Source organism: Chaetomium strumarium (genome assembly GCF_033439665.1).
Source record: "Chaetomium strumarium strain CBS 333.67 chromosome Unknown B0T15scaffold_3, whole genome shotgun sequence".
Taxonomy (NCBI): Eukaryota; Fungi; Ascomycota; class Sordariomycetes; order Sordariales; family Chaetomiaceae; genus Chaetomium; species Chaetomium strumarium.
The window spans coordinates 510315-538230 of NW_026944431.1; the positions used below are offsets into that span (position 1 = coordinate 510315).

A 27916-nucleotide genomic window follows, 5' to 3' on the forward strand; every position below is an offset into this window, starting at 1 on the left:
GGTATAGTTTATTTAGGATGAGTTATATTCTTATACCGATCGGATCGCTGCTATTAAACTATATCCCTATGATGGTAGAGTGTAGTTTACAGGGTCAAGCCGGCTATATGTGTTACTCAACTCCATGAAACTAAGCCTGAGGAAGTTCTAGGTGGCCGACCTAAAATTACAAGATATTTTCTAATTTGTGGGTTATATGACTTGTGCCCTACTTAGGCCGTTCTAGCATATTATTATAGCTATAATAGTCTTTTAGTTATTTATTGGTATCTATCTTAATATATTACTATAGTTTTATAGGTATAGGCAATAGCTATAATAGTCTCGGGGTATTGTCTTGGGGGTGTTTCGAGGATCTATAGAGTATTTAGTTCTCGATAAACTAATTGATATAACTACCTATTTATAGCTACTAGTATTACATTACAATAATTTTCTAGGTCTTGTTCCTTCCTAGGTATACTATAGTTAGGTGGGTATAGGCTTTCTTAATACCTTAGGTTTATAGTTATTTAACTGCTAGAACTATTAGCATTTCATTATAAAGCAGGAGCCTATTACTGAGTATAATATAGTCTCTATATATTCTTCTATATTTTCATACCATAATATAGTATTTTAGTTATAATATAATAAATCGTTTATTAGCTATATACCTAAGCCTAATAGAGATATAATATCTTCGTCTAATAGAGCTAGTTCCTTGCTTAGTTCCTCCCTATAATCTTATACCTTTATTATAGTCACCGGTATAAATAGCTATATTATGTACTATGTATTATTCTTAGCCTTCTTGGTTATAATATCTTCTATCTTTTTAGATAAGGTATTAGTAGCTATATTAGCCTTTTCTAGACGGTAGGTATTATAGAAGTAATATTATAATATTAGTTCCGCCTAGCCGGCCTAGTAAATGTTTAAGAGTCGCTTAGTGCTAAAATACTTTAACGCTTTATAATCTATGATAATTAGAAAGGATACCTTTATTTATAGGCCGATAAGTTCGGCCCTCTAGTATTATAGGGCTCGAATTATAGCTAGAAGCTCTGTATTATGGATATAGTAATTTAGCTCTGCTCTATGTATCGACTGTAAAGAGAAGGTAATAGGGTGCTTTTCTTTATATTTTTATTATTATAATAGTATACTAGCGATAACTCCCTTTAAGGCATTAGTTTTAAGGTATATAAATAGTCTATATAAGAAGTTGTGACGAAACCATAGGCAGTCCTGCCTCTGAAACGGTTCGCCGGTCGAAGGTATCCGCTGGTCGGACTATAGGTCTCGGTGAAGCCAAAGGGTTCATAACACTGCAAGTGGCAATGTCTGTACAATAGGTAAAGGCTACTGCTTGAAATATTGCTTACTAAGGAAGCTAACTATCTGAATAAGTAACAGAACGGTAGAACAATATACGGCTTCCTCCCCTAGGTATTCCCGTACCTAGATCTCTGGAACATTTGGAACAATTATTCTTGGCATTGTTCTCAATCTTCCCAATCCTTATTGGTTCTCCCTGGCCTATAATGATTGGACGCGGGCACCGTCCGTTGACCATGTAGGTCGGCCCCTACCGGCCTTTGCTGGTTAATTTATAACAAAAGTATACTAATACTAAGGTGTTTAATAGCTAGTCTTTAGCTCCTTAAAGGCTTATTAGCATTCTAAGGTCTAGTTAAACGGGATATCTTTATAGGTTAATGCTATAAGGGGATATATAATATATCTATATTTATATAAAACAGTGGCCGAATGGAATACCCGAGCTAAGGCCTTGGGCCCACCATTGGCTAAGACCCAGGAAGACTGGGCACTATTAAGAGCCTGGGAGGCTAGGTGGAATACCCGAGTCCAGGGACAGCCAACTAGGCTAGCCGACGAAGGCCTACCAACAGTCCTCTTCACGAACCAGAGCCTACAGAAACACCAAGGCCTTACAAAGGCTAAGAGCTCCCTACTAGTACAGGCTCGTACAGGGGCTATAGGCCTACGGGACTTCCTTTTCAAACAAAAGGCCCGTAACCAGCCTACCCCCTATTGCGAATGCGGGGAAGCCAGAGAGACAGTAGAGCATCTTGTGATTTGGTGCTCTATACCACCTATACCAAGAACTTGGCCTAGGCAACTAATACGCACCCACCGGGATCTTAGCCTTGTTTTACAGGGCCTAGGCTACCGGAACCGAAGACTTCTGAAGAAGGTACTGGGTTGGCTAATGGACTTGGGCCGGCTAGGGGAATATAGGCTCGCTCGGAACCTCGATGAGGAACTGGAAGCTAGAGAGCCCGGTGTCATGAATTAACCTGCAGCGGCCGGTGGGGCCGACCTGCATGGTCTGCGGGCGACGCCTGCGTCCAATCATTCTGGTCCAGGAACGGACCAATCAGAAGAGGATCACACTTGGCATAGGGAAGGCTTGGTGATCCAGGTATAAGGCTCACAGGGGGATCACTGGTGATCCCAGGGTGATCCAGTGTGAGGGATCACCGGAGGGAGGCCGTGATCCATAGGAAAAACCGTAGTATATAGGATGGCTAGACACTCGTTCTGGAGGACTCTGGGAGTTCTCCAGTGAGCAATTACCAGCAATAGCCTATACCTATTGTGCAGACATTGCGACAAGCATTGTTGTGAACCTTCTGGCTTCACCGAGACCTACAGTCCGACCAGCAGTTACCTTCGACCGGCGAACCCTTTCAGAGGCAGGACTGCCTATGGTTTCGTCATACGTTGCTCACTCCCTTTGACTCTGTCACGGTTCAGATCGAAGGTATCATCGACCATCATGGCGCCCCAGACACCTAGCACCCCGGAATCCCAGAGTCAGGCCGCAACCATGCGACAGATGCAGCAGGCTCTCGAGGCTCTCAACGCCAAAATCGCCTAGCTTGAGGCCGAAAACGGCTATATATAGCAGCTCGTTAACGAGGCCTATAACGGCAAGCCTAAGGACAAAGCCAAACTCGAAGCACCCCCCAAGTATAGAGGTGACAAGCAAGGACTTACTAGATTCCTTATATCTATAAGGGCCTACCTCAAGTACTACCCGGATAAATTTATAGACGAATCCGCCAAAGTTATATTTATCTCCTTGTAGCTCGAGGGGAAGGCACTTCGATAGTTTAAACCTACCCTAAAGGATTGGCTAACCAATAGTATAGACGCTTAGGACGACTTTACTATTGAAATTTTCAAATCGTATAATAAATTTGAATAGGAAATCTAGAAGGTGTTCGGAGACTACGATAAGAAGCTCCACGTATAGGAGCGACTCGTATGCCTAAGGTAGATAAAATCGGTAGCTGCCTATACTATATAGTTCCGCCAGGATTTACTTCGGTGCGAGATTAATGACGAAGGTCTTATATAGTTATTCTATAATAGCTTGAAGAAAGAAGTCAAGGATGAACTATACTAAAAGGACCGACCCGATACGCTTGACGAATATATTGCTATAGCTATCCGCATCGACGATCGGATTTATACCAGGTGCTAGTAGCGTAAAGGACGCGGAACATAGCCTATATTCGTCAAGGCCAACGATAAAAAGAAGCGATAGTACCCTAGTACGTTGTATAGTACCTATACTAGTCTAATGGATATAGACACCATCTAGTATAAGGATAAGGGATATAAGGACAAGTCCTAGGTTACCTATTTCAATTATAGCAAGAAAGGGGCACTTTAAACGGGAGTATCGTAGCAAGAAGAATTAAAAGTAGGTACCTGGCAAGGAAAACGCTACGATTGACAAGTCAACCTATATAGTTGAAATAGCTATAGCAAGCTATACCAAGGATAACTTCAACGACGCTATCGACCGGGGTATGGCTGAAGGAAGCATCGACAACTCCTCCCGGTCAGGAAGCCATAGCCCCTACGTCATATTCGAAGAGCCTATCACAGGCTACAATATCGCCACTGCTACGGCATTGCAACTCGTAGAGGGTTGGGGATTCTAGTTGACCTAGAACGAAGAAGGTTAATAGAGAATATAACAATCAGACAGCGAACCTATTGGCCCGAACCCTATCTTTCTCGCTTAATACCTTTAGGAGGCTAAGGAGGAACAAGCCGAGCTTCGGATAGTTACCTAAAGACTCGTAGAAGAAAAAGCTTAGGCTATAAGCCAGCTAGAATTCATTAAGGCCAAGTTAGTCAGGGTCCAGGAAGAATAATACTCGAACTTATAGGATGGACTAGTATAGGACCAAGGCCAGGATAGAAGGAATAGTGGAATTAAGAACCCCGAGACCGAGTACCAGAAGGCCTAGAACCAATAGAGACTTAAGGGGCAGGAACCACAAGATTAGGACACTTTTTAGAATAGGAAGCCGTATATTAGCGTCGGAGATAGCAATATAATATATATTTGGATTAGATTCGGCCTATACTATAAACCTTATAAACAAGACGCACTTCGACTCTAACCCCAGCGATACGACTACGTCTACGTCCTATAGTTCTAATACGTCGTATACGAATACCAATACCATTTCTGATTAAAGTTTGACAATGATTTTTGGCCTGATAGGCCTACCGACCGAAATAGAGAACCTCGACCAGTCCTATAGGTTTAGGACATAGGGACTAGCACCGACTAGTTCCTATAGAAGGTCGAGAGGACTAATATATACAATAGAATCAGGGTAATACTATAAAGAACCCGGCCAGAAGACTGCCAGTGGTAGCCTAATAGCACTTGATAGTGCAAGAGCCAGGATTGCTTAATCTATATATAAGCGAAGCTCTAAGAACATCACGGACGTAAGACATATATACGAAGATAGATAACGCCTTGCGAATAGCGATAGGAAGAAAAGAGAGCTAACAAGACTCGATAATTGTTTAAAGAACTCCCGAGACTTAGACCGCAGGACGGCAACCAAGAGGTACAGGAAGATAGGGACGCCTATCTAGATGCTTAGACGGAGTTAGGAAATAGCTCAGGGCCCTCTAAGGGGCCCGAAAACCACTAAATCTATTATAACAACAATAGATCTATAGGTATAGGAAGAACCATATAAGGAAAAGGATCTACGACCTTCTAGCGAGCAAAAAGGAAGCCGCTACGATTTAGAACGATAAACCCAATGATAGAATCTAGGCTATAGTATACTGGAAAGGATTCTAAATATTAGCATTGGTAGATAGAGGATCTTAGGTCGACCTTATCTTGCCAATACTTGTTAGTCAACTTAGAATCCCGTAGAGGGTTAAGAAGAAATAGTATATCGTTAAAGACTATTCGATACCCAATAGGTACAATAGGAAACGGAACCACTTAAGATTATAGTAGAAGGAAAAACCATTAAAGAGGTATTTGATATTATTAAAATAGGGCCTAAGAAGGACATGATTCTAGGACGCCTATAGTATCGAGATTATAACCCAGACATTAGTTAGAAGGGAGGTGGCCACCTATAACCTCGGGAACAGAGGCCGTATCCAACCAACCAGATGGAAAGCGTAGACGATAGATCGCAGTAGGGAAGATCGCCCCGGAAGGCGGCCCCTATAGATCTACCGCAAGAGACGGACAGTGCCAAGCAGAGCATTACGGACTTAGGAAGAGGCAGTAGTTACTAGAAAGAACAGCGAGAGTCGGTAAGACTAGGCTAGAAATAACGCTATTTACGACAACGCTCTTGTACGGCTTAGAGAGATACAGACGATATCGAAATCGCTGTTATCTCAATCGACGAGACCGGAGAATTTAAATTCTAGGATTAGATCACCTAGAGGGAAGCAGCCAGTATTACGGCTAGAGATAAGTTCTTATACTACCGAAGTATAGAGAAGAACGTAGAAATAGGCAAGATCCCGGTAGAATACTAAGGACATCCGGCGTTCGAAGCGAAGCATCTTAAGGGGCTACTAGACTATAGACCTTAGGATCACGAAATCAAACTCAAGGAAGGAGCCTAGTTAAAGTTCTTTAAGGTATACTATACCAATAAAAAGCAAGATGCTAAGTTAAAAAGATATCTTAAGGAGAACCTTAAGATAGGGTATATTAGACTATTAATATCACCGGCGGGCTATCTAGTCCTGTTTATTCCAAAGAAGGATAGAAAGCTTTAGATATATATAGACTACCGATAGCTGAATAGAGAGATAGTAAAAAACCGGTACCCCCTGCTATTTATCTTATAATTTCGAGACCAGTTGGCAGGCGCCTGTTACTTTACTTGCCTCGACCTTCCAATAGCATACGCCTATATTTATATTAAGGAAGGGGATAAATAGAAGATAGCGTTTTATACTCCCTATAGCCATTATAAATACCTTATAATGCCCTTCGGATTGACGAACGTACCAGCAACCTTCTAGGCGGTCGTCGACTATACGATTTACCCGTTCCTCGACCGATTCGCAGTCTATTACCTAGATAATATCCTTATCTTCTCTAAAACACTCGAAGAATATAAGAAGTATATAAAGGCAGTGCTAGATATACTTTACAAGTATAAGTTATTAGTTAATAAAGACAAGAGCGAATTCTATATTACGAAAATAGTATTTCTTAGATAAGAAATTTCGCCTAGTAGAATCAGGATAGAGCTAGCAAAGATTAAAGCGATCAAAATATAGCCACGACTAACGACGACAATAGAAATACGAGAGTTTATCAGATTCGCTAATTTCTATCGAATGTTCATTAGGAACTTCGGTAACCTTATATAACCATTATACGAACTTATAAAGAAAGACATCGAGTTCCGATAGGAAGCCAAGTATAAGCAAGCGTTTTAGAAGATCTGCGATATAATCATTGCCGATCTAGTGCTCTAGTTGCTAGACCTATAGAAACCATTTGAGGTTGAAACCAATATATTAGACTATGCAATCGGAGGATAACTTAGTTAGTATAACAAATATAGGAAGTTACACCTAGTTGTATTCTTTTCGAAGAAGCTTGAAGGACTATAACTCAACTATCCAATCTATAACAAGGAGTTGCTAGCCATTATCGAAGCTTTTCAAGAATAGAGGCCATACCTTAGCGGTATAACCTACGAGGTTCAGGTCTATATAGACTATAAGAACTTGTAGTACTTTACTACCACCAAGGTATTGAACGGATGACAGACTCGATAGGCAGAATTCCTTTCAGAGTTCAACTTCAAAATCAATTATAAGAAAGGCTCAGAAAACGTACGAGCAGATACGTTAAGTAGGAGGCCAGATCACTTCAGGAATAGCTAACTAGAAGCCTTGCCACTATTACTTTAATAACAGCCAGACGGTTCCCTATAGTATACTCCCTAACCAATAGAAGATCTCGATAACGATATACTTCTATAATAGGACGAAGATCCCGGTATATAACCTCTATAACCGTTTGAAGAATATTACGTAGTCTTTAGGGAAGAACGGCTAGGAAAAGACTTCTAAGACTGGAAGCAGAACAATATAGACGAAAAGGCAGGTATCTCTTAGAGAGATAGAGCGTTATAATATAACGGCAAGGCCTATGTCGCACTATAGGATCAGATAGAACTGATCAAGATAATCTACGAGTCGAAACTCGGAGGATATATAGGAATCGCCAAAACAGTCGCCAAGGTTCGGCAATACTACGACTTCCTAGGACTTAGGACTAGAGTTAAAACCATTGTATAGGAATACAACCTCTGTAATCGAAGCAAGTTGGCACGCTATAAACTATATGGGCTCTTAGAACCATTGCCAATTGCAGAACGACCATGGAGTTTGGTAACGATAGACTTTATCACCAAACTACCGCTTTCAAAAGACCCGACTACCGGAACAAAGTATAATAGCATCCTTACTATAGTTAACCGACTTACTAAGTAGAGCTACTTCTTCTTATATAAAGAATTATAGTCAGTAGAGCAACTTGCGGATATAATCTATCGGCATATTATAGTAGTTTATAGGTGGCTGGAAGAATAGATTATAGACCGAGATACTAAATTCGCATTAAAGTTTTAGCAAGTGCTTATAAAGCGTTTGGGTATAAAGAACAAGCTTTTAATAGTATACTACCCGTAGACAGATAGCCAGATAGAAAGGCTTAACCAGATCGTCGAACAATACCTTAGAACGTTTGTTAAATTCTAATAGGACGACTAGGTTAATCTATTACTAGCAGTATAGCTTATATATAATACTATACCAATAGAGATAATAAAGGTTACTCTATTCTTTACGAACTTTAGTTACAAAGTAGATTTATACTAGGGACCAGATATTATAGTACCTAGGGCAAAAGTCAAGGCAGAAAAAATATATATGCTATATATAATACTAAAGGAAGAACTCGAGTTCGTCAGACTTAGGATAAAGGAGTATTACAATAAATATCGGCTTAAGAGACCTTGCCTTAAGAGAGGAGATATAGTCTACCTTATTTCCCGAAATCTAAAAACGAAACTGCTAAGCCAGAAACTCGACTTTAGGAAGATTAGACCATTTAAAATCGACGTAAGAATTTCGACATCTAACTATCGACTTTTATTACTATTAACGATAAAGTTATATACTAACGTCTTCTATATCTCGCTCCTCGAACCAGCATCTAAGAATATACGCCTTACGAAGAATATCAAAGCCAAGGACAAAGAGGAAGAATAGGACGTTAAGGAAATCTTGGACTTATAAATAGCTAACGGAAGGCTAGAGTATTTAATCAAATAGCTGGACTTCAGGCCAGAAGACAACTTATAGGAACCAGCAGAACACCTTAGCTATATGGAGAAGCTAAGAGAGTTCTACCGAAGGAACCCAGACCACCTAGGAAAGAAGAAAAACGCAAAAAGCTAACCGTGTTCTAGATAACGACTTATACGATATCATCCCATATTATAGCCAGCAATAGTATAGACGGGATTCGAACCTATAGTCTCCTAGAGCAATCACTTAGGTATAATAACCAAGCTATACCACTAAGCTATTTCATTTGTTGGAAAACAAGCAACAAGAACCAGATTGAGAACCCTAGGAAGGAAAGAGCGGCTATAGGCAGCAACGCTATAGACAACACACGCAACGGCAGGCGTAACCAAGACCTGACCACTACCAACTACAAACCCCCACTGCCCTGAGGAACCAAGGAAGTCCCACTAGAAGGACCCGGATCGACCTCGGATGACGGTTCCGCCAGAGCGGCCAGGTCAACATCGGACAAATCAAGCCCTAAAGAACCCCAGTCGAAAGGAACGTCCGCCCCAAGCGCCTGAACGTCGCTAACTATACGGGATTCGGACTCCTGAATCCGACGGTCCTCCGCCTCCATCTCCTCCAATAATTGTATACTACGACAGAACAACTCGGAACCCCGCTCCTTCAGGAAACGCCTCTAATGCTACAACCTAGCGAGACGACCGACGGCAGTCTGCAACTAAGTTTGAAGAACAAAGAGCGCCTTTTCAGCGTCGGCCTCTTCCTGCTCTAAGCGCTTTTGCTCGGATATAATCTTCGTCACTAAGAAAAGTCAGACGCTACACTATAAGGGGAGAAGGGAACATAGCCTATAAGACGACGCTATACTAGAACTATTATAAGAACGACCGCGACAAATGCATTCGCTATAACGAGAGGAGTTCTATACGATATAGCAAGCAAGATTACGCTTGAAACACTAAGAACAAGGTATAATATCTACTCCGGAGGATTCGACAAAAGATGCAAGAGCCATATACTCTTGGGCTTTCTTAGACTAACGCTTATAGACACGGTCTGTTATTGTATTAGCACCTCTTGGGAAAGGGAAAAGAGGAGGCATATAATATGCTCACAATATAGGATGTTGGCGCTATTTAAAACGAACTTGGGCTTTCGGGACGAATAGCTCTAGAGAGGGGGCATCGTATTATGAATTAACCTGCAGCGGCCGGTAGGGCCGACCTATATAGTCTATAGGCGATGCCTGCGTCCAATCATTCTGGTCCAGGAATAGACCAATCAGAGGAGGATTATACTTGGCATAGGGAAGGCTTGGTGATCCAGGTATAAGGCTTATAGGGGGATCACTGGTGATCCCAGGGTGATCCAGTATAAGGGATCACCGGAGGGAGGCCGTAATCCATAGGAAAAACCGTAGTATATAGGATGGCTAGACACTCGTTCTGGAGGACTCTGGGAGTTCTCCAGTGAGCAATTACCAGCAATAGCCTATACCTATTGTGTAGACATTGCGACAAGCATTATTATGAACCTTCTGGCTTCACCGAGACCTATAGTCCGACCAGCAGTTACCTTCGACCGGCGAACCCTTTCAGAGGCAGGACTGCCTGTAGTTTCGTCATACCCGGCTAGCCACACCCGTGGCCACGGCTTAGCCGAGCTAGCACCCTACTAGCCGTTGGCCCAAGGCCTTCCCAAGGCCTTTTTCCTTACTTGCAGCAGCGTGTATCACTGAAACCATATCTTTCCTATTACTTCCGACGAAGGTTTTTACCCAGCCTGAATGGTACGGTTTTTCCTTTGTACATAGCAGTAGAGGGTCCGGCGCGCCTTGTAAATAGCTAGAGGCATAGCGGAGTAGGAGAATATATATATATATAAGAATATAACCTTTATAACCAAAGTAAGTTAGTATAGCATAAGCTATATAGGCTCTTAGAGCTATTGCTAGTAGTAGAATAACTATAGAGCTTAGTAATAATAGACTTTATTATTAAACTACTATTTTCAAAGGATTTAACTACCAGAACAAAATATAATAGTATACTTACTGTAGTTAATCGACTTACTAAGTAAAGCCACTTCTTCCTATATAAAGAGTTATAGTTAGTAGAGCAACTTATCACTATAATCTATAGGTATATTATATTAGTTTGTAAATAGCCAAAGAAATAGATTATCAGTTAAGATACTAAGTTCGTATTGAAGTTCTAACAAGCGCTTATAAAATGTTTAGATTAAAAAACGGGCTTTTGATAGTATATTATTTATAAATAAATAGCTAGATAGAATAGCTTAACTAGATTATTAAATAATACCTTAAAGTATTTATTAATTTCTAGTAGGACAATTAGGTTAATCTATTACTAGTTGTGACGAAACCATAGGCAGTCCTGCGTCTAAAAGTGTTCGCCGGTCGAAGGTATCCGCTGGTCGGACTATAGGTCTCGGTGAAGCCAAAGGGTTCATAACACTGCAAGTCGCAATGTCTGTATAGTAGGTAAAGGCTACTGTTTGAATTGCTCACTGAGGCAACTAGCTATCTGAATGAGTGACAGAGTGGTAGAACTATATATAGCTTCCCCCCTAGGTATCCCCGTACCTAGATCTCTGGAATATTTAGAACAATTGTCGTTCTCGTTGTTCCATCTAGAACAACGTTCCTTAGCATTGTTCCCAATCTTCCCAATCCTCATTTGGTCCTTCCTGGCTCGTAATGATTGGACGCGGGCTCACCTGCTAACTATGCAGGTTAGTCCCCACCGGCATCTGCAGGTTAATTCATGACATATAAGGATGTAGTACAGTCCTTATTATAGTAATTAACTACTAGAGGCGTTGGGCTATATAGAGTATAAGCTCTTATGACATTGTATAAGGGAGATAGATAGCCTTGTGAATTATAACTAGCTAAAATGAGAGTAGTATGCTCTAAGCTATATACTTATATTAACGTGCATGATAAGCGAGCGGATCAGATAAGCGAGCGGATCATTTTCTACTATCTTACCACAACTATCCTTCACTGTAACATATCAACACTAGGAACCAACTATAATTACATCAGAAATAGATGAATTAGAACCTTCTACAACCTCCCGGCATATACGTACGTTATGGCCAGGCTTGCCGCACACACTACAGCCCCGAACCTTTGTACGAGCCCTCTCTGCACCACTACTATCCGGCTACGTTTCTTGTACCACCTCCCCAACCACGGCCTTCTAGTCCAGTAGATCCTTTGCATCTTGCACTGCAAGTGATCCTCCAAGCTGCACGCGTGTTTTTTTGGCTCTCCGGCGCTTACTAAGTGCCTCGTTGGCCTTGCGGAGCGGAGAGACCTCTGACCGAAGAAGAGCCACCTCGTGCATTATAGCCATCGTACCCTTGGCAAGCTGGTCCACCGCAGTCAATATCGAAGTTGGAGAGCTGTTTTGATGGTTGGCAATGCAAGTCTTGATAAGCGTTGACTGCGAGGTCGCTTCTCGAGGGTTGTGTAGTGTCTGGAAGACCCAAGGTTGTAGTATGCCGGCCCGCGAGTTCAATGGCGTTGGTGTACGAAGCTTTACATCCAGCTTGGATATCACCCTCTCTGGATCGTATGGCATAAGGCCAGCACCTAAAAAGCCACTATGGATATTCTTCTCTATTATAGAAGTAAAGAAGGCCTTGCGGAAGGTATAGAGGAACTCGAGCTTGCTGATATAGTTAATATATATCCGCATTAGATCCTCGACCTAGCGACCATACACCTGCTTCAACAGCCCAAAGCAGCTGATATCAAGTGGCTGTAGGAGGTACTAGGAATACAGAGGCATATAGAGCGTGATGATATTATTCTCCTAGCAGTAGAGTTCGAATTCGGTAGAGTAGTGGCTCTCATGGCCGTCGAGGATCAACAACCGGTTCTTGCCCTTTGTATAAGGTGCCATATAGAAGTCGAAGTGCTTGATCCAATCGAGGCCTACTATATTGGTAGTCTAGCCGTTCTCGGTAGTTGCAATATGCCAATCGCCCGAGAGGTTGTACTCCGTATACCAGTTGGCGAGGTGGTATTGCGCGGCTAAGATAATGAAGGGCGGGATAGCCCAGCCAAGAGCATTGACTCCCTGGATCACGGTTGCCCATTCGCGGTTACCAGGCTGGGCTAGTTTTGCCCTACCACGGCCATCCGAGGTCGTAACTACCATGCCTGGGCAGATCATTCCCATTATAAACGCGGTCTCGTCAAAGTTGTAGATATCGTCATCTACAATGCTGTACTTAGCCTCAGTGTTTCGTACGAGTATAAACTACTCCCCAATAATCCTTGGATCCTTGTACTTAGCCCTCTGGTAGTCGTATCGACGGGCATAACGCGTATGGAGCTCTGGTTGTTTTTTGACGAAGTTGTAAGCCCAGCATTTACCAACAGGGGGCGCGTTGCGTTCACGTAGTAGTTGGTTGGCCATATCTTCCATACCACACAATCTAGGTGGAAATACGCGTGTAGATAGCTCAGTTATATACTGAACTATTACCTCCTCTTCCAGATCTGTAAGCTTACGCGAGTTGGCTAGAGTATCACGTCGTGCAGGCCGGCTAGTATGCCAGCGATAGAGGGTAGTATAAGGTATAGAATAGATCTTTGCTGCAGCCCAGAAGCTTAGCTTAGGATCATTTTCAAAAGCTTCAAGTGCAAGAACCACTTTAGCCTCGGCCGGAATTGCAGACATAATAGTATGGTAGAGGAAATTGATGTTGTAGGTAGAGACATGCGTTGCAGAGAAAATTGATCCGCTCGCTTATCTGATTGTCACGAATTAACCAACGGCGGGCTGCAGGGCAGACGGCCGTATGTGGGGACGCGGGGGCGTCCCGAGCCAATCACTTGGACAATCAGGCGGACCAGTCAGAGACAAGCAAAGGTGCTAAGGTGCCAATGGCGCTGAGCACTCTGTAGGACATAAATGATCAGAGTGATCAGGGGCATATCACGATAAGCACCCAGGTGCTCATCCCAATCGAAGCACTAAGCACCCAAGAAGATAGCTAGTATATAGTCACTCGTTCTGGAGGACTCTGGGAGTTCTCCAGTGAGCAATACAAGCAATAGCCCATACCTATTGTGCAGACACTGCGACAAGTATTGTTATGAACCTTTTGGCTTTACCGAGACCTATAGTCCGACCAGCAGTTACCTTCGACCGGCGAACCCTTTCAGAGGCAGGACTGCCTATGGTTTCGTCACACTGATCCGCTCGCTTATCATGCACGTTATCTAGTATAAGAGTTTTATCTAGCCTAGCGATAGAGATAGTTGTCTTACCAACAAAGTATATAAGAGTCTAGCAAGCCTATTATAGATAGGTATAGTAGTCTAGGAGATATATATTTCATTAGTTAAGTTCTAATAGCAAAGCTAAAGCTAGGTATTATTTAAAGATTAATATAATATCTTAGTTTATCTTTTATTTAACAGTAAACATTTTCGAGTTATATTTAAAGTAATAGTTTAGTAAGTACATCTTACTATATACGCCTTTTTAGTATTATAAGTATAACGGAGAAGGAAGATAACTATCAAAGATCTAAGAAATGAAGATTTATTCCCTATATATGCTAATACTCTTCATTCTCAACTAGGTTTTTGATATGTGTATATATCATCTGCTTTATCACCTTCGTCTTGAGAATCACACATGACCCCGCGTCTCCTAACATTATTCATTACAAGGCTCTGTCTTCTTCTCGAAAGCACATGCCAAAACGTTGAGAGCTCCATGACCATAGTGGCGCACAGGACAGAACCGCTTCCTCATACCTAACTAAGGCTTCTCAGCTAAAATGAACCCCGTGGGGCGTTTTGTTAGCACTGCGAATACAGGCGAGCTGGCTCGTGTGCTAGGATGTCAGGAAGCTTGAAGTGCACTCGTCGCCGAATACTGGCTTCAGCCCGGCGATGAAGCTAGTCATTGCCGCCAGCCAGTTCTCATAGGATGGTACTTGCTATTTCGTATACCGCTTGAGGAATTGTCGCCACATATTGTGAGACTTCGTTGGGGATAGCATGCCACCCGACACCAAGATAGCTTGGCCGGTCTGACTGAATCGTAGACGTTTTGCAAAGTATGGCAGTTTATCGTGCCCTATGATGGCTGGGGCGCTGCAAGGATGGACAAGTTGTTCACACTGGGGGTAACCGTGGGCCGTATATTCCTGGACATCGTCCTCATTGAGATGTTCATAGTCTGCTTTGCAAGCGGGGGCCCGAAATGCTGCCAGGGTTGATATGAGGCCGTATGTACAAAGAGTACGGGGTCTCCCTTGATCTTGCTCGCGCTGCGACGCCACTGGAATCAGGCCTGTGACCTCAAAAGCCTAAGGCGTGCCTCGATCTTCCAACGTTTTCAGAAATACCTAGACCATCAGGCACAAGGAGGAGTTCTGGGTTGCACTCGAGTCATGGCCGATGGGGCCTCGAGTGCTGTCATCTGCTGCCGCCGCCGGCCCGAATACCTACTTAAGTAGTTATATAGAGTTATAGACGGCACTCAGGTTCGCACTGTAGCTCACAGTCTCGCTCATGTCTTTCAGCCCAGGCTGGTACGTCGTCAAACCCAGGGTAAGCACAATGCACCAGACTGTTTAGTGTGTGTTTGTCCCACGCGGTGTAGACAGCCTCGGCCGCGCATTATGGCGCAATACCGGGGATATAGTTGCCACCAGGCATGTATGTACAAGTTGGATTCAAATGGCTGCTCCTGACATGTCACGGCTCGTCGTAGTTTGGAGATCTGGAGGGCGCAATCCAAGTTGAGGGATGACCCTTTCCCCTGGGTAGGTATTTTACTTATGCAGGTCCCCACAAAATCCGAACGGGACTGCCAGCTCCGTAAGACGGCCTTGGTTCTAAGATGGCAAAAGACAATATTCACAACACGACGAGAAACGCATGCACAATTCGACAGATATGCATCTCAGACAGCGTAGTGTATGGTCCACGAATTAGTAGCGTGGAACGGTCATAACGGTGAAGGTCATTGTTTGCAGGCGCAAGCCCACAAAGGCATTGGGATTATCTTGAATTGCACCACCTCCGCAACGGATGACGCGATTTCCAATGTTTCAGAGATGCTCCGGAGGCACTTTCTTTACATTGTTTGACGGACTCAGGCCATTACAGGCCGCTGTCGCCATTTGCTCATGATATGTCCCCATCAGGTGTTTTGCTATCGTGCTCCTAGGCCGAAGTTCTCTAATATGCCTGTGTTTTCTATGGCCCCTCCACCATATTCCTCAGACCTCTACTCTTCCCAGAAGCACACAACCAGCCCGCCATTGAGCCGAACAGGGTACAGATATTGATTCGCCATATCATCGGACCCAGTTGCTGACCAGAACTCCTGGAGACCAGCTCAACTCGAGGGGGCCCCAGCAACGCGCCATTGAACCAGCAAACCATACCCCAACCATGATGATACCGACGGGTCCGGTGGTCGTAGCCGAGGCGCAAGACCAGTATCTGCAACAGCTGGATGCGAAGGACTTGAGCGTGGTCTCCTGCATCGAAGATTTGGCTGATGCACGGAAGGCGGCCTGGGAGAGATATCTCGTTGTCTCACCATACCAGGAGCAGGACCATCTTCTCGACCTCCAGAGCTTGGACGTCGAGAACCAACTGTTAGCGGTCTCCCTGACCACAATGAAGTGCTTGCGAGACGACTATGCCACCGCACCATATACTCAGACGTTCAACTGGGATGAGATTATGGCGACCCTCCGAACACTGGCCCGGGAAACCAACCATGCGTGGAAAAAGACATCCTTCTTTGTGGTCGCCTTCCGCTCCCGTATTCCTCCGACAACAGTATACGAGGAACTGGGCGCCTTAGACAAGGCGGCCCACGCCGAGGCCACAGCAAGCGGTGGCTTTCTGAAGTAAGTCCTGTCCCCCCAAGGCAGCGGCTGGAGCTACCTCCCTGACACTCGTCACAGATACTGGTTCGGGACTCCGGACGTCGAAGGCCGCAACTTGGCGACGTGCATTTGGAGATCGCAGGAAGATGCTAGGAAAGGAGGCACAGGTCCTGCTCACCGAAAGGCGGCAGGTGCTGCGCGGACCTTGTACTCGTACTGGAAAATCGACCGCCTCAAGCTGACCATCGAGGACAATGTCAGCAGTTGGGCTATCACTGACTGGGACGAGTGAGACTGAAGCGAGTGGTCGTCTTGATTAGAGGGGGGAGGCTTCTGGGTTTGTCCACAATAGACTTGCTCGCACCTGCAACGTTAAAGGGATAAGCGCGCCTAATATAATTTTTTACGAGGACGGCGTTCATTGCCGGTGCTGTGGGATCAGCGGAGCTATTCGAAGGCTACCACAGGGCCAGAGGATGTCGTTATCAGCACTTGACCGACGGGGGGTCGTCAATTTAAGCAATTCAGTCTTGGGTTCGAGACGAACCCTCGGCGTGGGGGGGACGTGGGATGATGTTGCTCAGTACCGAATCATCTTAGCGCTCTAAATCTCATGACAGGCCGAAATCCTCAGCCAGGGCGACCTGCACCGTACCATATATCTCCTTAGGGTCATAACAAGGGAGCACTTGTGTCGTGTTTAGGCTTGAAGAAACCGAGTGTGCGGGATGGGAGAAGAACGAACCCCCTCGAAGGCTCAAAGAGCGTGGGTATACGGATATGCACCCGTACAGTACAATACCTACCAAAATAAATACATACAAGTATGACGCTACCTTAGTGAGCTACTTGCGCCACACTAGCCACACTCTTGGCTTTTCTGCCGCACCTTTCCGCTCCAGACTTCTTTCAAGCCGAGTCTTGGGCTGCTTGCCCACAAATCAACGAGATTTGCGAAACCCTGAAAAGCTGCTAGCAACCTCAACAACGGAACACAGTTCAAAGGCCGGCGCATCCGCGGGTTACCAGCTTCCACAGTGATTGCGCATTCATCTTCCAGACACCATGATTGACGCCCAGAAAGATGCGCCGTTCAAATCGGCGCAGATCGAGTCGCTTGTATGTAGTAGCTAAAACCGAGGTCCAGTGCCCCGCCAACCCACTTGCGTCTTACTGACAGTCTGGAACAGGTGGTGATGAAGATCGTGAAGCACTGTTCCTCAAGCTTCCCGACTACCGCCACAGGGTCCCTTGTGGGAATGGACAACAATGGGCTACTCGAGATTACAAACGCCTTTCCTTTCCCGACGATCGATGTTTCAACCGCCGACAACCACCAGACCGATGCGTCGAGTCTCGCCGCGGCTGCTCCCCGTGCGAAGGCCAACATAGCATACCAGAACGAGATGATCAGGCATCTGAAAGAGGTGAACGTCGATGCCAACAACGTGGGCTGGTACACGAGTGCCACCATGGGCAACTTCATCAATCTCAGTTTCATCGAAAACCAATACCACTACCAGCGCGACAACGACAAGACAGTGGCGCTCGTTCACGATGTGAGCAGGAGCTCTCAAGGCACTCTGAGTCTGCGCGCCTTTAGGCTGTCTCCCGAGTTTATGGCGGCCTACAAAGAAGCGAAGTTCACTACTGAGAGGTCAGCACACCCTTGATCCACCCCTGTACTCTTCCCGATCTCGCACTGACCCGAACCTCACGTAGCCTTCAAAAGTCCAAGTTGACCTTCAGGGACATTCTCATCGAGGTCCCTGTCATTGTTCATAACTCCCATCTGCTCACGTCGTTTGTTCACCAAGTTCCCGCGCCGCCCGAGAAGCCCGAGATTCCGCTCCCAGCTTCTCTCGACGACATCCGGCGAGACCCTGTCAAGTTACCCGCGCATCCATCATTTGATGCGCTGGACGTCTCCATTGATCCTTTCCTGGAGAAGACTTGCGACCTGCTGCTCGACAGTATCGAGGCCCACTACACCGATCTCAACAACCACCAGTACTACCAGCGACAGCTTACGCGCGAGCAATTCAAGATCTCGCAGTGGCAGGCGAAGCGGAAGGCCGAGAATGCTGCTCGCCTAGCAGCCAAGCAACAGCCCCTGCCCGAGGACGAGTGGCAGAGGCTTTTTAAGTTGCCACAGGAGCCCAGCCGGCTCGAGGGTATGCTCAACGCTAGGCAAGTAGAGCAGTACAGCAAGCAGGTGGACGGGTTCACAGCGACTATTACCTCCAAGATGTTTGCGGTGAGGGGAAACCTGTTGCCTGAGTGATCCGGGTTCATAGGTTCTGCCATGAAGGACTTGAAGGATAGACGATGGCGGGTGGGGTATCTCGACTGCATTAGGTCTGGCGTTCCGGGTCGTGGGCTTGTCTATTCGCTTTTCATTAGTTCGGAGCTAGCCATGGCTGATTCTGTCTCGGGACTGTATGCGTCTCCATCTGCGATACGAAGCACGAACGGTGACTTTGACGCTCACATGGTTGATAAAAATCGCGAGAGTTTTGGGTGATATTCGGGCCCAGTATATTTCCCGGGCTCTGCAACAAAGCGGCAACGTTGGCCTGATATCAGTACCCGTCCGTTTCTCCGTAGAGGGCTCGGCCAGATGGAGGCTGGCTTGGAGATCCTCGGATTCGGAGTTTGACCCAGCCACAAGTGGTGCCACGGAGTGCCACGGAGTGCCGAAGCCTGGCCTGCTTAGATCCAGCGCACCTTTGTGGCAGCCCGGTGGGAGACGCCAAAGTGGAGAGCTATGTACTACCTGTACAGATCGTAGTGTAGTCTGACCATCGAGTTTTCATTTCCCTCGCTGTCTCGACCCCTTCCTGGTAGGTTGGGTACCTATTGGGCGGTACCTTACCTAGTATCTGTCTCGGCTTCCGAGAGGTGGATTACCCGAAGCTTAAGCTGCCCAATTAAAGATTCTTTTTGCACCTGCATTCTCATGTCCCACGAACTGCCGTGCTACACCGGCGAGGCCTGTTGCTTGGACCCACTTTTCCACCCCTCCTCACCTGCAGTGGCCGTTCCTGCCCCTCATCCCTCTTAAAAAGACGGTCAGCGTGAACCCCGCCCATCTTACAATTTCCCATCCATCCCTCTTCTTCCCCCCTCACCCGCTTCTTCTCTCTGACCATACTTGTCCCATACACTCCTCTCCCCTACCGTCAGAATGTCTGCTCCCGCCCACAAGTTCAAGGTCGCCGACCTGTCCCTTGCTGCCTTCGGGCGCAAGGAGATTGAGCTGGCCGAGAACGAGATGCCTGGCCTCATGGCGACCCGCAAGAAGTATGCTGCGGATCAACCGCTCAAGGGCGCCCGTATTGCTGGCTGCCTGCACATGACGATCCAGACGGCTGTCTTGATTGAGACCCTCGTTGCCCTGGGCGCCGAGGTTACATGGTCATCGTGCAACATTTTCAGCACGCAGGACCACGCCGCTGCTGCCATCGCCGCGGCCGGCATCCCGGTCTTCGCCTGGAAGGGCGAGACGGAGGAGGAGTACAACTGGTGCTTGGAGCAGCAGCTTGTCGCCTTCAAGGATGGCAAGAAGCTCAACCTGATCCTGGACGACGGTGGTGACTTGACGCACCTGGTGCACACCAAGTACCCGGAGATGCTCCAGGACTGCTACGGCGTGTCTGAGGAGACCACGACAGGCGTCCACCACCTTTACCGGATGCTCAAGAACGGTCAATTGCTGGTGCCCGCTATCAATGTCAACGATTCGGTCACCAAGTCTAAGTTCGACAACCTGTACGGCTGCCGCGAGTCGCTGATTGACGGCATCAAGCGTGCTACCGACGTTATGATTGCCGGCAAGATTGCCGTCGTTGCCGGCTTCGGTGATGTCGGCAAGGGTTGCGCCATGGCCCTACACGGTATGGGCGCCCGTGTCCTCGTCACCGAGGTCGACCCCATCAACGCCCTCCAGGCCGCCATGGCGGGCTACGAGGTGACCACCATGGAGAAGGCCAGCAAGGTCGGTCAGATCTTCGTCACCACCACCGGCTGCCGTGACATCCTGGTGGGCAAGCACTTCGAGGCGATGCCCAATGACGCGATTGTCTGCAGTATGTCATCCGACCCCTTTCCTCCGGCTTTGTGTGCATACTAACTCGACTCTCCAGACATCGGCCATTTCGACGTCGAGATTGATGTCGCTTGGCTCAAGGCCAACGCCCAGTCTGTGCAGAACATCAAGCCCCAGGTTGACCGCTTCCTGATGAAGAACGGCCGCCACATCATCCTCCTGGCTGAGGGCCGCCTCGTCAACCTGGGCTGTGCCACTGGTCACAGTTCCTTCGTTATGTCGTGCAGCTTCACCAACCAAGTGCTCGCTCAGATCATGCTCTACAAGAACAACGACGAGGCGTTCGCTAAGAAGTATGTTGAGTTTGCCAAGAGCGGCAAGCTCGAGAAGAAAGTCTACGTGTTGCCAAAGATCCTCGACGAGGAGGTCGCTCGCCTTCACCTGGCTCATGTCAACGCTGAGCTCACAACGCTCACCCCCGTCCAGGCCGAGTATCTTGGCCTCGAGGTCGAGGGTCCTTTCAAGAGCGACCAGTATGTTCCTGCCCTGCCATCGCCCTGTTCTCGCCCGGCTGTTGCTGACGATCTATAGTTACCGCTACTAATCCTGTGTATTCTGTGTGCTTGGCCTTGCCGTGATTCACCACCGGCGAAGGAAGCTTTTCATGATAGATCTCCACGAGGACTTGGATCTCGGGCAGATCTTGGTAGCATGATTGGTGTCGTTTTTTAGAGCATTTCTCTTCGTTATCTTTTTCAACAACTCTTGCATGGCACATCGGGTTTAGGCTGGGTATAAAAGGCAAAGGGGATCTGGTACACATTTTCAACAAAAGTACGGCGTTGGCTTGGCTCATGATATCCCACCTACACCCACTGGAAGGCGTTTAACAGAGAGCTTGTCATGGCAGTGCGCCGGGGCGCTTCTTAGACACAGGCAAGCAGGAGAGTTGAGTAGTCCCGTCAACCGGGGCCTTGCAGAAATACAACCATGATGGATCTGGGCATTGGTGTCTCTACTGCTGTGCAATAACGCATACCGGACCGCAGCTCCAGCTCCAAGCAAGGGGCTAGGATTGCAACACATGCCCATGCTGTTTTCCGCATGGACAGGGCGCAGTTTGATGGCGCATCGCGACGACGGTGGGCAGGTCCTGTCCGTCATGCCAACTGGGGTTGAGATTGCCCTATAAGCTTTGGGAATCACGACATTCGAAGCTGTTGGGCCACCCCGCCTGTAAGATGCTTTATCTCCCGTCAATCACTGACCGGTGTCCTGTCCATCCAACCCCTCGGAGCAACTCAAGGCCAATCAGGCCTGCTGGGTGGCAACCCAGTGAACGAAACCCGGAGTTGTAGTTCTGCGAACCCATGCACCGGCGATGTGGGGGTGCCGTTTTTGTGTAGTAGTGTTCCAACTCTCCGTAGAGGACGGCCGCGTCTCCAGCTTCTGCTGCAGTTTGCGGTTACCTTACCCTTGCGAGATAGCTTAAAGTAGCTACCCTCCTGCCGTAGTTTCCAGTACCGACTTATCACTGCCAGCCTTCTCTCCAATCACCGTCCCGCCCAGCACAAGATATACTGCTGCCCTGATGCACCGAGGCTCCCTCTCCCCGCCATCACTTCCACTGTCACGCCTTCCATGATCGTGTGCAAGTGACGAAAAAAAGAAAAGAAAAAAACCAAGCTGTTGGTTTCCATCCAAAACCAAACATCACACACCCCTTGGGCCGACCTAATCTGGGAACCAGACCATAAGCTCAACCACGAATTGAAGCCTCCGAAGCCTTCGCCATGTCTCCCAACGGCGGAAACCGGGCCAAAGTGCTCCTGTTGGGTGTTATCGAGCAGTAAGTCAACCTTCCCCCCTGAAGCTGTGGGGATAGAGAAGCGTACACGGCGGGAAGAAGCATGCACTGGACGGGTGAAAGAACGTGTGGGCGTGGTGGGGAAGAAGAAACAGGACGGGGGAAAGAAAGGAAGTGCCATACCTGAACGCTAACTGTTGAACCAGCGCCCATTCAGCCTGGGACTCGGTCAGCGAGATTGCGGATGTTGTGATGCCCAGGGCAACTAACCGGGCCGACTTCATCGAGGAGGCGAAGTCAGGCGCATTCGAAGGCTGCATGGCGGCTTACCGCACGTTTGACAGCTTCGAAATCACGGGGAAGATCGACGCCGAACTCCTCGAGGTACTGCCTCGCTCACTCCAGTTCATCTGCCACAACGGCGCCGGATATGACCAAGTGGACGTTCAGGCTTGCACTGCGCGGGATATCCGCGTGTCCAACACGCCCACGGCCGTTGACGATTCCACGGCGGACACTGGCATGTTCCTCCTCCTGGGCGCTCTGCGGAACCTGGCCGTCGGCATGGCCGCGCTTCGGGCTGGAAAGTGGCGTGGCGTGCCGCCCCCAGCTCTCGGACACGATCCCGAGGGCAGGGTGCTCGGCATCCTGGGGATGGGCGGCATCGGACGCAATATGGCGAAGAAGGCGCTGGCGTTTGGCATGAAAATCCGCTACCACAACCGCACGCGGCTGGACCCAAGCGTGGAGAAGGAGGTGAAAGCGGAATACGTCAGCTTCGATGAGTTGCTGGCGGAAAGCGACGTCTTGAGCTTGAACCTACCCCTGAATGTGAGTCACCCGGGGTTCGTCCGGTCCTGAACTTCGCATGTCTCTCTCAGTAACGCTTCGCTAACGGCGCCCGCTCCCCCAAAGAAAAACACCCGGCACCTCATCTCCAAGCAGGAGTTCGCCAAGATGAAGCGGGGCATCGTAATCGTCAACACGGCGAGAGGCGCCGTCATTGACGAAGCAGCCCTCGTCGAGGCGCTTAATTCCGGCCAGGTCAGCTCGGCAGGCCTCGATGTTTACGAGCAGGAACCCAACGTTCACCCGGGCTTGCTCGCGAATCCGCGGGTTCTCCTTGTGCCACACATGGGCACCTGGACAGTCGAGACGGAGACCAAGATGGAAGAGTGGTGCGTGTATACTCTGAGCTATTTCCACCCACCCGCCCTGTGCATCGCCGAACAAAAGTATGGCCGAATGAATATCTCTAACAACACTGCCACACACAGGGCTATCAGCAACGTCCGTATGGCCATCCGGCAGGGCCGGCTGCGCAGCATTGTTCCGGAGCAACGGGATATGTGACAAGACAGGCACAAGGAGACAAGGGCGAGTCGAGGAAGGAGCCGCAGACGATGCAACCACGCGTGAACGGCGAAAGGTGAACGGTGTACGGGGGTCCGTCCTACTTGGTCTGTTTTTAGCCGGCACCCCTCAGCTGGTCCCCTTACCCCTTTTCTCCGCGGGGGCCGAATACAGGGGAACGGGGACAAACAGTCTATCCCAGGCTGCTTTTATGGCAGGCGAATTGACATCGTTGAACATCTGAGCAACAGGTGCCAGGAGCGCGGTATCCCAGTGTAGCCAATTCAACCATCCACAGCAAAAGGGCCTTGAAGTTGACGTACGTGTAAGAAGCCTAATCTCGCTCCTCGACCTAAAAACCGGGCGAAGGATTTGGAGCAACACAGTCACATGTGGCGCTGGACGGAATAGTTTGTCGGCCTCGACCAAGTAGAAGCCGTGGATGCCGGGTGAGGCCACCACCCAGGAGATTATTGACTTGGCTGCGCTGTGTTGACGCGGAACCTACCTGGCGATAGTGATCCAACCGCAGCTGCACATCAATGCACCGTTCTGGTACGGCAGAAGAGATCCGGTCAAATGATGCGGATATATTTTTTGTTCCCCTTGATGACCAACACCCCTGACGCCTCGACAGCCACGATACAGCTCCTTCTATGGTACTAGTGTACAAGCGACTCCAGTGAAACTGTGCCGGCACCTGGAAACGCGGAGATGCCAGCCAGCAAGTACAAATACGCGGTAAAGTACGGTGGCAGCGACGAATGCGTAACCCAGGCGCCCCCGTGCCCTCACCCGGTTTATATAGTGGTAGATGAATCAGCGAGGTTTTACCTCCCAATGTCGAAAGAAACCATCCTCGGCATAGAGCGCAATACAACCGCAGAGTCGCTAGCTCCTCGCTCTGGCCCTATTCACGTTGACACCGGGCCGGACGAATGCACGATACGCAAGTTCGGCAAAGCGCCGGACCACGTTCGTAGTGCCGCCTGCCCTGGTTGACTCGTCCCGAATGAACCTGGTCGCTACAGCGAGCTTGCTACGCAGGTCAGACTCCTCGAGATGTGAGGGCACTGATTGCTCGTTGGAGCCCGCGTCCCAGTACGCCGTGTATTCCCTGAGCACTGCGATACTGTAGAGCACATCCCGGTTCTCCCTGCCGTCCAAGAGCGATCTCATCACGCCTAGGCAACGCTCTCTGGCCGAAGCGTCTGCGGGGGAAGGGGACGCGTGATCCTGAAGGAGATATTCGGCGAGCTGGTACCAGAATTCAAGCTCATTTCTGCGCAATGGATGGATGTTTCCGGCAGGTGGCGGCGAAAGCGGGTTGCCTGCAAGGGTTTCGCCCGTTATGAGAGCCTCAAAAACCTGGACACGCTCGCGCGCTTCCCGGGCGTCGTCTTCAGCGGGAACCGATTCCGCGTATCGCTGGGGTTGGACAACATTGGCCAAGAGGGGCAGCCGCGCGAGAGACCAGATGACCGATGTCTCAAGCTGGCCAGAAGGTACCATGTCCGCAGGATCGGTGCTTTTGATCTTGGATATTGTGCGGACAAAGGAAGCGAAGAGCGAAGTGAGGGATTGATTGTTGCGGAGCACGGCTGTCGGATCTGCCGCCGTCGCCCGGTTCTGTTCGAAGTCATACCACCGTGTTTCAAAGAAGAGAGTGAGACCTGGGACATAGATTTCGCGGTAGAGCTTCGTAATCTCATCGAGCATCTCGGCGGAGGGCGGCGAGCTCGGCGACTCAAGGGCTGCGCCGCCCAGAGCTATGAGCTCATCGACCTTCATCCTCTTTGCTGGAGATATCGTATGAGTGGACATGGTCTCCCGGATCTGAGGTTGGGACATTGCAGACGGGGTGGAAGGAGATAAGGGGGTGCCACCTCGCAAATGGTTCGGGCCGAGAGCGCCCTGGCCCGCCCCTCCGACAACGTTGATCTGCTGGTATCGAGGTGCCCGTGGACCCGCGGCGCCTGCCGTGTCAGCGCTTTGCAACGCTGGGTCGATGGCGGTCACGTAATCGTAACCAGGCTCGGGTTTCACGCTTTGCTGGGCGGCCGACGGGGTAGGGCTCGACGCGATATTCGACGGGAAGGCAGGCGGATAGGACGCTTGATAGGGGTGAACGGTCGAAGGAGGCGCGCTGGACGGGGGTAAGACTGTGGGGGGCGCGGCTGTGGGCGGGTTGTTCGGGGCGGGTTGAATGGCTGCCGGACCCTGCTGCTGCTTAAAGATGGGGTCGTAACCAAGACATTCACGCTTCGACTTCTTGCAGTTGTTACAAGTTGGGTGCGCCTCGTCGCACTAGATCAAACGTTGCATGTTAGAACAAGGCAAAATAGAACGAAGCAATGCATGAGAACCAATAAAAAAGCGACTCTCAGCAAGGCTCGAATTGAGAGCGCGCTGCGGTGCGTGGATGGTGGGTTTCGCTGATGGCAAAAAGTGGAGTTTTGCTGACTGGCTCGCTTGGGCGTGGTTTGGCTCTCCAGACCGAAAGGAAAGCATGGGGTTAAGATCCGGTAGGTACGGGAACGATCACAAGCGAGAGCCTGAAATAGCCCCTACCAGAGGTCGCAGCTTTGCTCTCTAACCACATTCCATTCGCCTAAAATGTGGTTCTGATCTGGATGCGGCGGTCTGAACCTCAAATAATACTCGCAAAGATGTGCGGCCTGGGAGTCGCTCCGAAGACATGGGATACGGCAGCATAAGAATGAAAGAGCGCCACGTACCTTTATCCTGCGCTTACGGCAGGTTAGACAGCCCGTTTTTGTACGCCGCTTGATCTCCTGCCGACCACAAACGAAGGAGCATTGTCAGCCACTCGACTATTTTATCAGCATCCCGTTGTTCAGCATCGTTACCTTCTTGTGTCTACCCCCGCTTAAGGAAATGCGTGGATCGTGGGATAAACTGGGGGGAATGGCAAAACGCATCGCGTTGGGATCTCCAATACCGTACACTGGGTGGGGATGAACGCCGTAGTATCCCATGTGAGCGGGAGCGGGAGCCGGCGTCATTGGGGCACCCATGTGTGCACCCAGAGGGAGTGCGTGCTGCGGTTGCCCTTGAGACTGCCGGTGATCGAGCGTCCGCATGCTGGGGAGAGTGGTCGGGTTCGGCCGGTAGGGATCCGCGGAATGGATTGACTGTGGTGAATATACATATTGCGAGCCTGGTGGCATGCCGGCGGGCGGGTAAGCTGCCGGGCTTGAGTATGCTACCGGCTGCCGAGCGGCTCCGGGCGGCGGTTGCGCGTTGGACATCCCTAGACGGTCTGGCACTGGCGCGCCGCGGTGCTGCGTCTCGGTCCGGACGTCGTGGACGCTTGTTGCTGGGTCCGCGGGGAGTGCAACCGACGCGCGACTGTTGGAGCTGCCGTTGACCGTCGAGGCGGCATCCGCTCTGGTCTTCCCGTCGATAGCAAGAGGGCTTCGTCCGCCCCTATCGTTGGTCGAATGCGTGTCCACACTCCCGACGGCCGGCGCGTCACTGGCTTGTGGTGTTTCGGCTGACGGTGAGTTTACTCGAAACTCTGCTTGCTGTTGCTGTGGTGGGTGATATAGGTGCTGATATTGATGCTTCTGCTCGACGGGCGCGTCAGGGTTTGGCTGCACACGCGGCTGAACGGGAGCCGAGTCGAGAGACGACTGCGGTCGCAACGGGGCTGCTTCGGGGGGTTGAGCCATGATTGGGAATTTAATTAGATTTTTTTATGGAGCCACGACTCGATGTCCCTAAAAAAAGGGCGACAAGGGGAGAGGCGCGACCCGGGGCCGGCTTTCCTGCGTGGAGCGTCGACTGACCTGCGTGTTGGTGTGGCTGCTGCGTCCTCAAATTCAACGATGTGCATGCAGTGTGCTGCGTGCACAACGCCCAGAGAGGTAAGGTACGTATATACACCTATGTAGGTACGTACCAAACGTCGATTGGCGAGTCGCGACCTGCGGTGTCCTTCCCGGAAAGCTAACGCCCTCGGCCGCCCCCACTCACCCTCGCTAACCTGAGGCTGGTGTTGGACAGGGGCTATGTAGAGGGAGGCCCATGGACCACGCATTCAAGATCTCCGGCCTCCCTGAAATTCTCAGTTCTGATTCTGGCTCTCCGAGGCATGTGCACGGTCTGGTAATCCATACAGAACAAGTCCATTT

At 48.9% G+C, this 27916-nt stretch overlaps 5 protein-coding genes across 5 annotated transcripts; 4 read left to right on the forward strand and 1 right to left on the reverse strand.

Annotated features, from left to right (window-relative positions):
* The first annotated feature begins 15709 nt into the window (after positions 1-15709).
* On the forward strand, positions 15710-17273 carry B0T15DRAFT_139813 (uncharacterized protein). The gene is made up of 2 exons (XM_062861867.1): positions 15710-16572; positions 16630-17273. Exons 1-2 carry the CDS (start codon positions 16106-16108, stop codon positions 16841-16843), a joined length of 681 nt encoding a protein of 226 aa, XP_062722205.1. The 5' UTR covers positions 15710-16105; the 3' UTR covers positions 16844-17273.
* A 1-nt stretch (position 17274) lies between these two features.
* On the forward strand, positions 17275-19129 carry B0T15DRAFT_139713 (uncharacterized protein). Its single transcript, XM_062861866.1, has 3 exons — positions 17275-17670; positions 17742-18208; positions 18274-19129. Exons 1-3 carry the CDS (start codon positions 17617-17619, stop codon positions 18833-18835), a joined length of 1083 nt encoding a protein of 360 aa, XP_062722206.1. The 5' UTR covers positions 17275-17616; the 3' UTR covers positions 18836-19129.
* A 467-nt stretch (positions 19130-19596) lies between these two features.
* B0T15DRAFT_527184 (Adenosylhomocysteinase) lies at positions 19597-21603 on the forward strand. Its single transcript, XM_062868957.1, has 3 exons — positions 19597-20639; positions 20697-21132; positions 21191-21603. Exons 1-3 carry the CDS (start codon positions 19739-19741, stop codon positions 21201-21203), a joined length of 1350 nt encoding a protein of 449 aa, XP_062722207.1. The 5' UTR covers positions 19597-19738; the 3' UTR covers positions 21204-21603.
* Positions 21604-22078: 475 nt separating this feature from the next.
* On the forward strand, positions 22079-23824 carry B0T15DRAFT_139687 (D-isomer specific 2-hydroxyacid dehydrogenase). The gene is made up of 4 exons (XM_062861865.1): positions 22079-22448; positions 22613-23237; positions 23322-23584; positions 23684-23824. The coding sequence occupies exons 1-4, from the start codon at positions 22393-22395 to the stop codon at positions 23757-23759; spliced, it is 1020 nt and encodes a 339-aa protein (XP_062722208.1). The 5' UTR covers positions 22079-22392; the 3' UTR covers positions 23760-23824.
* A 508-nt stretch (positions 23825-24332) lies between these two features.
* On the reverse strand, positions 24333-27707 carry B0T15DRAFT_527193 (uncharacterized protein). The gene is made up of 3 exons (XM_062868958.1): positions 26630-27707; positions 26498-26554; positions 24333-26066 (listed from the first exon to the last, which is right to left on the reverse strand). The coding sequence occupies exons 1-3, from the start codon at positions 27452-27454 to the stop codon at positions 24651-24653; spliced, it is 2298 nt and encodes a 765-aa protein (XP_062722209.1). The 5' UTR covers positions 27455-27707; the 3' UTR covers positions 24333-24650.
* Positions 27708-27916: the final 209 nt, after the last annotated feature.